An 11,056-nucleotide genomic window follows, 5' to 3' on the forward strand; every position below is an offset into this window, starting at 1 on the left:
GAATAAATATGATGAATATATTTATATATTTAAATCTATATGGATATTTAGATATATATCTATGAATATATTTGCTTCTTAATTGAAAGGTCAATCTGCCTTATTTCTTATTTCAGCAGAATAAACATGATGAATATATTTATATATTTAAATCTATATGGATATTCAGATATATATGAATATATATTCATTTTGCTTCTTATTTCAGAAGTCTTATTTCTCAACAGAGCAAAATGTTAGGAGTATTTTAAATTATAGATTAAAAATATAAAATAGGTGTGGATAATTTTATGTATTTATGAATAGATATTAATGTGGGATCTAAAATGTTGAATTTTGAAACAAGGAAATGTTTGGCAAAGTCAAAAGGTTCAGAATCCCTTTGTAGTTAAGAAGATACATCACAAACCATCAAGTGGTGCGTGCCCCTTCTGCAGTGAAAATGAATTGATTGATTGAATAAAATGGTGAAAAGGGGCTTGGAAGCTTTCAGGAAAGGCTGGAGAAGGGAGAAATAAATTCAGTATAGCTGCCTCCTTTCTGGAATGTTGAAGTGTTTCAACAGAATATAAATATCTAACCTAAAAATACTTTTTTCTTGTTCCTTCCAGGAATCATTTTTTCACTGAATGACAAATCGAGCTCTTCTAATCTGAAGATAGATGCTTTGTCCTGTTTGTATGTGATCCTCTGCAATCATTCTCCCCAAGTCTTTCATCCTCACGTTCAAGCATTGGTACCTCCAGTTGTAGCTTGTGTTGGGGACCCCTTTTACAAGATTACATCAGAGGCACTTTTGGTCACCCAACAGCTTGTGAAGGTCATTCGCCCTCTAGACCAGCCCTCGTCCTTTGATGCTACACCTTACATCAAAGATTTGTTTACTTGCACAATCAAGAGATTGAAGGCTGCTGACATTGATCAGGAGGTGAAAGAGAGGGCAATATCTTGCATGGGTCAGATCATTTGTAGCCTTGGTGACAGCCTAGGCACGGACCTGCCCAGTACACTTCAGATCTTCTTAGAGAGACTGAAGAACGAGATCACTCGGTTAACTACCGTGAAGGCCATGACGCTGATCGCTGGCTCTCCTTTGAAGATAGATCTGAGGCCAATCCTTGGGGAAGGAGTTCCTATTCTCGCTTCTTTTTTGAGGAAGAACCAGCGAGCTCTGAAACTGGGCACTCTTTCTGCTCTAGATATTTTAATCAAGAATTACAGCGACAGCTTGACAGCGGCCATGATCGATGCTGTCCTGGATGAGCTCCCACCTCTGATCAGCGAAAGCGATATGCATGTGTCACAAATGGCCATCAGCTTTCTGACAACGCTGGCTAAAGTATATCCTTCCTCCCTGTCAAAGATTAGTGGGTCCATTCTCAATGAACTTATTGGGTTGGTGAGGTCACCTCTGCTTCAGGGCGGAGCACTTAGTGCCATGCTAGAGTTTTTCCAAGCTTTGGTTGTGACTGGTACAAATAACTTAGGCTACATGGATTTGCTGCGCATGCTCACGGGCCCGGTGTACTCGCAGAGCACAGCACTTACTCACAAGCAGTCTTACTATTCCATTGCCAAATGTGTTGCTGCCCTTACTCGAGCCTGCCCCAAGGAAGGACCGGCTGTTGTAGGCCAGTTCATTCAGGATGTCAAGAACTCAAGGTCCACGGATTCCATCCGGCTTTTGGCTCTGCTTTCTCTGGGGGAAGTTGGGCATCACATTGACTTGAGTGGGCAGCTTGAGCTGAAGTCTGTGATATTAGAAGCGTTCTCTTCTCCTAGTGAAGAAGTCAAATCAGCAGCATCTTATGCGTTAGGCAGCATTAGTGTTGGCAATCTTCCTGAGTATCTGCCGTTTGTCTTGCAAGAAATAACGAGTCAACCTAAGAGGCAATACCTTCTTCTTCATTCCTTGAAAGAAATCATTAGCTCTGCATCAGTGATTGGTCTCAAACCATATGTTGAGAACATCTGGGCCTTGCTCCTGAAACACTGCGAATGTGCAGAAGAGGGCACAAGGAATGTTGTTGCTGAGTGCTTGGGCAAGCTTACGTTAATAGACCCAGAGACTCTGCTTCCGCGACTCAAGGGGTACTTGGCATCAGGTGGGTAGCTCATGTACATAGTGTAGCAAAGAGCCATATGTTATCCATTCATTAATTGATCTAGTTTTGCAAAGTGGTGCAAGGTTGAAGCTCTTGAAATTCCCCCCACCTTCCACCACCTCAGTGGTTCTGTTTTATGACAAGTTGTTAGTCACATGTAATATGAGTGACTTTTATATTCTGCTTTCAGATTGGTATTTCAATTAATAATTAATTCACTTCTGCTTCACATTAGGGTCCTCATACGCTCGAAGTTCAGTGGTTACTGCTGTTAAGTTCACTATTTCTGACCATCCACAACCCATAGACCCGCTGCTGAAGAACTGCATAGGTAAGTTCTTTGCTTTTACTGACAGCTTTTACTTCTTTCAGGCAGTAGAATTGCATTAAGGAGTTGTGTTTTCAGAAGGAAGCATTTTTGTGGCTACTGGGATTAGCTGCTAATGATAACTGATGAAACAGTTATAAAACGTTCCCATAATAGCCAGTTATTTCTATTAATCCTAGTTCATTTCAATTTGGAGCTGTAAAAATGTATGAGTAAAAATGACATCCTGGAGCTGTGAAGGGAAGAAGCAGCGAGGGCTTGTAGGAAGATGGGATGCAAAAGCTGATTGCCTTTCCCATGCTTGTGCCAAACGAAATGAGTCTGATAGAGTAAGTCTTTACTCAGAAGGATGGCCTTGGAAATACTTCACTTTCAAACCACTTAAAATACATTTGCACGTGGGAATACTGAGTCTTACCAGCTGATTAATTACTAATATAGGTCCTTATTATTCTGTCATGTTTGTGCTCTTGAAACCATTTGGCAGTGTATATATTTTTGCAGGGATAAGGCAATCAGAGCTTTCAGTGTTAACATATGTGTGATTTATCTGGAGAGCTCTTTAGAGCTTTGCAGTGCTGTGGCTTTTTGATCTTTTCTCATTTGCATGACAAAGTGTGATAGATTTATTTAATAAGCTATGGCAGAATATTTTACAGTGGATTAATTGCAGGTTTGAAGACCTGTTAAAAAAATTTGTGTATATTGCTTAACCTAATAGAGAAGAGAATGAAAATCATAGAATTGCTTGGAAGGGACCTCAAGGAGCTTTGAAAACATACAGCTTTGTGGAAAGCAAAGGTTTTATTTACAGGGAAGTGATTGTATTACTGCAGGAATTTATTTTAACAAGGCTATGGTATAGAACTTTAGGACTTCTAACTTGATAATGCCTGAGGATGAGGTGACAGGAGAGCAGCTGAGCAGGCTTCTTTTATCATCATTTAGGAATACTCTATATATGCAAATTGAGGGCTTAAAACTGTGTTCATAGTTCCTTCAAGAGGTGCTTTTTCTGATTCTTCATCTACAGAATTGACTTTTGAATGATATGACCTTATTGTGGCCTTTCAGTATCTTAAGGGGGCCTACAAGAAAGCTGGGGAGGGACTTTTTAGGATGTCAGGGAGTGATAGGATTAGGGGGAATGGAACAAAGCTGGAAATGGGTAGATTCAGACTGGATGTTAGGAAGAATTTCTTCAGCATGAGGGTGGTGAGAGCCTGGAATGGGTTGCCCAGGGAGGTGGTGGAAGCCCCATCCCTGGAGGTGATTAAGGCCAGGCTGGATGAGGCTCTGGCCAGCCTGCTCTAGTGTGAGGTGTCCCTGCCCATGGCAGGGGGTTTGGACCTAGATGATCCTTGTGGTCCCTTCTAAACCTGACTGATTCTAAGATTCTATCCTGAAACTTTTAACTGAGAAAGTGAGAAGATCCATACAATTGGAATTAGTTTACTTGCTACCTTTAGAAAAAAGGATGGGCTTTTATTTGTGGCATTTTTACTTCTGTTTCATTAAATACTATCCATTGTGTGAACACTTTGAATATCGTTATAATGAATAGATTTATTTGTGTAGTCCTGCCATGAAAAAGCAAGAATTGATTGGTCTCTGTTCCTTGAAAATGACTCCTGCACTCAGTAAGTCCTTCGGAAAGGATAAAACTAAGAAAGATGATTTTTGGTTGTTTTAAGTAGCAGAAGAAAAATATCCTGACAGGCTGAATGAATTCTTTCTGTCCATGATTGCAGGGGATTTTCTGAAAACCTTGGAGGACCCAGACCTCAATGTCAGGAGAGTAGCCCTAGTGACGTTTAACTCGGCAGCACACAACAAACCGTCGTTGATAAGGGACCTCTTAGATACTGTGCTTCCTCACCTTTACAACGAAACTAAAGTCAGAAAGGAGCTCATCAGAGAGGTAGGTTGACTAAGAAAAACAGTGCATGGAAAGAGATGCTTTTGTTTTTCTCAATGTATTCCTTCTTTTCTTTTTTATTTGCTGACAGGTGGAGATGGGACCATTTAAGCATACAGTTGATGATGGGCTGGACATCAGGAAAGCAGCTTTTGAGTGCATGTATACTCTTTTGGATAGCTGTTTGGATAGACTAGATATATTTGAATTCTTAAACCATGTTGAAGATGGCCTGAAGGATCACTATGATATTAAGGTTAGCTGTTGTTTTTCTCTGTGTAAGCCAGGACTTGGTGAAAACACTTTAAATAGTGAATATGAGAGAGGTTCTTCTCTGCCTCTGCTCCACCTTGGTGAGGCCACATATGAAATATTGTTCACTTCTGGGTCCCTTGACTCAAGAGGGGCAGGGAACTGCTTGAAAGAATCCAACACAGAGCCACAAAGATGATTGAGGGAGTGGAATGTATCTCTTATGAGGCAAGGCTGAGGAAGCTGGGGCTTTCTAGCTTGGAGAGGAGGAGACTGAGAGGTGACCTCATCAGCGTTGATGATCAGAGAGCTGGAGCACCTCTCCTACAGGGACAGGCTATGAGAGTTGGGGTTCTTCAATCTGGAGAAGAGAAGGCTTTGAGGAGATCTTATAGTTGCCTTTCAGTATCTGAAGGGGGCCTGCAGGAAGGCTGGGGAGGGACTATTGACAAGGTCTCAGCATGACAGGATGAGGAGGAATGGGTTTGAAGTGGCAGAGGGGAGACTGAAACTGGATGTTAGGAAAAAGTTGTTTGCAGTGAGGGTGGTGAGACACTGGCACAGGTTGCCCAGGGAGTTTGTGGCTGCCCTTCCCTGGAGGTGTTCCAAGGTCAGGTTAGATGAGGCCTTGAGTGACCTGTTCTAGTGGGAGGTGTCACTGCCTGTGGTGGGGGCTTGGAAATGGCTGAGCTTTGAGGTCCTTTCCAACCTAAACCATTTTATCATTCTATGTCTATAAAGATGTGAAGGGCAAGTGTCAGGAGGATGGAGCCAGGCTCTTACCAGAGATGTCCCATGATAGGGCAAGGGGCAGTGGATGCAAGCTGGAACATAGAAAGTTCCATGTGAACATGAGGGGAGGGTGACAAAACACTGGAACAGGCTGCTCAGGAGGGTTGTGGAGTCTCCTTCTGTGCAGACATTCAGAACCTGCCCAGATGTGTCCCTGTGTGACCTGCTCTAGGTGATCCTGCTCTGATGGGGCAGGGGTTGGACTTAGATGAACTTTCAAAGTCCCTTCCAACCTGTAATGTTCTGTGATTCTGTAGTAGGCTGAAATGGTAAAAATTCTACTTCATATGCTTAAGTACTTCACAGTATTTGCCCTTTCTTGAAAGCATTGCTGTTTACAAAGGCTACACAGCACTGTAGGAAATCCATCTCAATACATGTGCTGAGCATAACTAACTGTTGAACTTTTTTCTTCTCAACCTAGATGTTAACCTTTTTAATGTTGGTGAGGCTGTCTACCCTTTGTCCCAGCGCAGTGCTGCAGAGGTTGGATAGGCTTGTTGAACCTTTGCGTGCTACATGCACAACTAAGGTATGTAGACTGCAACCTCGTTGTGTTGTGTTGCCTTGGAGAAATAGAAATTATGTGGAGTTGTAGTTGGTAAGCTGTAGTAGACAAAATGCTGCAAGTATGTGGGCCTTTTACAGGTGTTAAGTGTCTTTAAATTACAAACGGGGGGGGGGGTAGCTTTCTTTAAACAACCCTCTGTTTCTCTGCTGCCATTTCTTTTGTTCCTGAAAAACTTCTGTGCCACTTGTGCAATCTGTAACTCTCACTTTGTTAGAAGTACTGCAACTGGAATAGTGAGAGTTCTTCTGACATCTGATCATTAAGTTGTTCCCAAGAGGCATTGGGGTGATGAATGATAGAAGCAGCTTAGAGTAATCCTGTGGTTGGGTTTTTCCTCCTGTTCTTCATTTATATGGCAAGATTCTCAGGGCTTGGCACAGTTAATTTCCATCCATTCCTGCTCTTGCCTTGCTCCACCTGCACGTTCTGACAGTCACGGAGTGCCTGATCTTCCTTACTTCTCCATTACTGTAGCATGCTACACTTCACAAAGAAATCTGCTCTTAGTGGTAATTTATGTTTCTATCACTGAAACATCTTCAGGAATTTCAACAGAAAACTAAACAATTCTTCTAATGACTGCCAGCTTCTTGAACTTGTTTTGTCTGGGAGGTGGAATTACCCTAACAGCATCAGCTGAATGTTGTTTACTGACCTTACTAGCTAGAGGCTTGCAGCTCCAGGAGTTTTGATTTGGTAGTCGACCTGATAGCTTGCAACCTTCGGTTGGTTTCTTGCTTACCTTGCAGTATTCAACTTGCAGTTCATTGGTCAGCTGCTGGTAAAAAAGCCTGATAAGTGAATGTCTGCATTCTCTTGGTAGTTGGGGGGGTTGGCCTGTTTGCTTTAGGGGGGTGCTTTTTGTGGTTGAGTTTTTTGGGGGGGGTTTTTTCTTTCGGCTGTGCAGGTTTGGTTTTGGTGTTTGGGTTTTTTTGTGTTTTTTTTGTTTGTGTTTTTTTTTGTTTGGGTGTTTTTTCCTTTTGGTGTTTTTTTCTTTGGGTTGTTTTTTTTGTTTCCTTGGGTTTTGTTTCTGTTTTTTTTTGTTTTGGGTTTTTGTTTGGTTGTTTTTTTGGTGTTCTTTTGCACTTTTATGTTTGTGGGGTTTTTTCCTTTGTTTTTTGTTTTGCTGGGTTTTTTGTTTGGAGGGTTTTTTGGGGGGGGGATTTTGTTTGGTTTTTTGGGTTTTGTTTGTTTTGTTTGTGGGGTTTTTTGGTTTTTTGGTTTTGTTTTGTTGGTTTTTGTAGGTTTTTTGGTTGGTTTTTATTTGGGTTGTGTTGTTTGGGTAGGTTTTTTGGGGTTTTTTTGTTGTTTTTTGTTTGGTTTGGGGGGTTTTGTTTGGTTTGGGGGGGTTGTGTTTGGTGGTTTATTTGAGCTTTTTTATTTGTTTTTTTTTTCCATTTTTTGTTTATTGTTTGGTGGGGTTTTTTTGGGGGGAGGTGTTGCTTTTTTTTGTTTGGGTGGGGTTTTTTGTTTGGGTTTTTGTTTTTTGGTTCTTTTTGTTTAATTTTTTTTTGTTTGGGTTTTTTGTTTTGGTTTTGTTTGTTTGCATTTTTTTGTGTGTGTGGTTTGTTTTCTTTAGTTTTTTTTGTTTGTTTGGTGGGATTTAGTGGGGTGGAGATTTTGTTGTTGTTCTTGTTGTTTGGTTGCTTTTTGTTTGAAGAGCTTAGGTCATTTTGCAAGCCCCGCAGAGCAGACTTACGGAAGGAAACAGCTCTTTGTGAGATACTTTTTGTTTTAAAGGTGTTTCTTAGAGGCTTAAGCAAAAGATTCCAACATACTTTAATTTCTTCCTCTAGGTAAAGGCCAACTCAGTGAAACAGGAGTTTGAAAAGCAAGATGAACTGAAACGATCTGCTATGAGGGCAGTAGCAGCGCTTTTAACCATTCCAGAGGCGGAGAAGAGTCCGTTAATGAGTGAATTTCAATCACAGATAAGCTCTAACCCTGAGCTGGCAGCCATCTTTGAAAGCATCCAAAAAGATTCATCATCCACTAACTTAGAATCAATGGACACTAGTTAGATGTTTGTCCAGAATGGGGACCATGATGTTGAACCATATGATGCACTGAATTGACAGGTTAGGAGTAAGAAACAGGAAAGAAAACCCAGTATCTAATCTCCACATCGTTCCACTTTATTTAACTTGATGGAGACAGTTGGCTTTTCCCATTGTTGCTTTTCTAGCATTTATTCCAGAAATCTATTTCCATCCTCCAGAATTTGTTAACCACTCTTTTATTTTACTGGATTTGGCCACATTTGGGAATGAAAAAGTTGTATGGAAATAGCTTCCAATATCCATTTTGCCCTGTAACGTTTAGGATTAAAATGCTGAAATTTTGTGACCGTAATTATTATTAATTTTGGGTTTTTTTGGTTCCTTTTATTCTCTCTTTCTACTTGTAAACAAAACAAAAAAGCAGGGGGAGGTGGGAATCAATTGTTCAGCTGCACCATGTTTTTTGTATGACTTTTTATTCTTTTTTTTTTTGTTGGTTTCTTTGGTTTTGTTTCAGCTTCATAAATTTGGTTTGGCCAGCAGATGAATTCTGTGTAAGATTTATTATATTAGAAGGGTTTTTGGGGGGAGGGACAGTTAAAAAAAAAAAAAAGAGGCAAACCAGACATAAATGTCATTTCTAAAGGTGTGGGGGGATTTGAAAACAGCTATCCCTGTTGTGCACACTGATTTTGCATGAGCAAGTTTACAAAATATATATTGTCTGTAAAACAGCATGTGCAGTGTATTCGTAATACGAGTCAAAAGTTGAAGTCCTGCTGTAGCAGTGCAGGTTTCAGGCATTTGGACATACAGACCCTACAGAAGAAGGGACAAATGAAGGTTGATTGTCTCTTAACCTAGCTCCTTAAATGCCAAGGGTATGAACCTGCAGATGTTCTGACAGTAAATATGGCAGTTCCTGCAGTTTTCATGTTTCTTTATTCCCAAAGCTGGAGCTCCTCAAATTGAGGTGGACCGAACCAGAAGATGGAAGCAAAATAGGGTGAGATGGAGGTAAATTGAGCAGGGAAGGTGCTCAGTGGCTCCTGAAGTTGGGATTCAACTTTGCTTTTGATAGGGAAGTATGAGGGGAAGTTTTCCTTCAGTTGCTTCTACCTCCTATTCTTTGTCCAACAGCTTTTGTTAAGGCACTAACATATATGGTATTACCTAGACAAGTACTGCCAGACCTTCATTCCATGGTAGGGAACGGTTGTAGGACTGATAGAAAGCAACCAGATAGAAGGAAAAAAATCTACTGTGGATATGCTAAGGTAATCTAGAAGTGGACCAGAAGGAACTGGCAGTCCCACATAGAACTGGATTTGGGAACTGAATAGCAAAAAAATGGGGAGCCACTGCCTCAGACTGAGACTTGTCCTTACTTGGTTAATGCAGTTGCTTAGTTCCCTTCTTTTTCTCCCTAATGCCAGATCTGAATTTGATTTTTCTCTGGGTAACTCAGATTTTTTTTTTCAGTCTGGCACTTTGTAACCTCATCACATGGATATGTGGCATAAACTTCTACATAGACTAAACAAGCATACATTTTGGTGACCCCAGGACAGTTTCCTGTGAGCATCAGGGGCAAATTCTTACCTTACAGGGCTGCAGTTTAGGAAGAGCAGGGGAGATACTGGTGCATTTTTCTTGACATCTCCAGACTCGTTCACTAGTAGCAATTTTAGTGCTGTACAAGTTCTTTGGAACTGTAGCATTCTCTGTCTCCAAGGTCTTCATACTAATGTAAGAGTCGTCTTCTAGAAGTAGAAATAAAGGAGAATAAACCTACCAACACTTCTAAATGTCATGGCAAAGGCTGGGATGACTCTAGAGAGAAACCATAGGGGAGAAAAAGCACTGTGAATTAGGTGCATTTTTACCTCGCTGTGTAAGGCATCGACTTCAATGACAGCAATACATAGGCCTCCTAATTAAGAATTTGTTAATTAGTTGTCAAATTAATCTTAGAACTTTTTGTGTTAATTTTCAGAGAACCATTAAAATCTTTTCTAGCCCTCAAGTGGAGTGTGAGAATGGTATGATAAACGAGAAGCGTGAGGCTGAAATGTGTAAGTGGAGCAGGTGACAGTGATGAGTAAACAGAATGCTTGTAGCTGAGACTTGTGTCTGTTCCTGTCCAAACATAATGCCTCAGGTGGGGAATGCAAATCATCTTCTCTTTGCTTTACAGTACATTTTAGTGGAGCCAGCATAAGGACAGAGGAGGAGGTTGTTGAGCTATGTTACATAGTGAATGGTCATAGAATCAACCAGGTTGGAAGAGACCTCCAAGTTCATCCAGTCCAACTTATCCCCCAGCCCTATCCAGTCAATCAGACCATGGCACTAAGTGCCTCATCCAGAGCAATTTTGACAAAGGTCCTGAGGATAGTCAGAGGCTGGAGCTCCTCGTCTGTGAGGACAGGATGAGAGAGTTGGGGTTGTTCAGTCTGGAGAAGAGAAGGCTCCAAGGAGACCTTATTGTGGCTTTCCAGTATCTGAAGAGATCTACAAGAAAGCTGGGGAGGGACTTCTAAGGTGATGGGACTGGGGAAATGGTTCCAAGTTAGAGGAGGGGAGATTTAGATTAGATGTTAGAAAGAAGTTCTTCAGCATGAGGGTAGTGAGAGACTGGAACAGGTTGTTTAGGGAGGTGGTGGAAGCCTCATTCCTGAAGGTCTTTAAGGCCAAGCTGGATGTGGCTCTGTGCGAGCTGATCCAGTGGAAAGTGTCCCTGCCTATGTCAGAGGGATTGAATAGCTGATCCCTGAGATCCCTTCCAACCCTGACAATTCTGTGCTTCTGTGACTGGCCACTGATGAAGCAGGTGGGGACAGAACTAAGTCTTCCCTGTGAACTCCAGACATTCTCTGAGTGTGACTCTCCAAGAGGCAGGCAGTTGGTTATTTCATTGACACAGAAAGGACAGACTCATAAAGGCTGTAACTGCACTACAGTGACTGAACTAATTTCTGAGTTTTAGAAAATCTAACCAGGTTAGGTGTTAACATTCCACTGACCTTCATGGCATTGCTTGACTGAAAGGTGGTGGGCTTCTAGTTTCTGTTAGGCTGGGGTTTGGTT

The 11,056-nt window shown here is 41.4% G+C and overlaps 1 protein-coding gene across 1 annotated transcript in view; it reads left to right on the top strand.

The window, feature by feature from the left end:
- The window catches only part of CAND1 (cullin associated and neddylation dissociated 1), a 30,392-nt gene extending 20,618 nt beyond the window's left edge, over window positions 1–9,774 (top strand). Inside the window, exons 10-15 of the mRNA XM_064165932.1 lie at window positions 612–2,105; window positions 2,341–2,436; window positions 4,185–4,354; window positions 4,443–4,607; window positions 5,820–5,927; window positions 7,763–9,774. Coding sequence (XP_064022002.1) covers window positions 612–2,105; window positions 2,341–2,436; window positions 4,185–4,354; window positions 4,443–4,607; window positions 5,820–5,927; window positions 7,763–7,987 — 2,258 coding nt within the window. The 3' untranslated portion in view covers window positions 7,988–9,774. The remainder of the gene's footprint in view (window positions 1–611; window positions 2,106–2,340; window positions 2,437–4,184; window positions 4,355–4,442; window positions 4,608–5,819; window positions 5,928–7,762) is intronic.
- Window positions 9,775–11,056: the final 1,282 nt, after the last annotated feature.

Source organism: Pogoniulus pusillus, chromosome 27 (assembly GCF_015220805.1).
Source record: "Pogoniulus pusillus isolate bPogPus1 chromosome 27, bPogPus1.pri, whole genome shotgun sequence".
NCBI lineage: Eukaryota > Metazoa > Chordata > Aves > Piciformes > Lybiidae > Pogoniulus > Pogoniulus pusillus.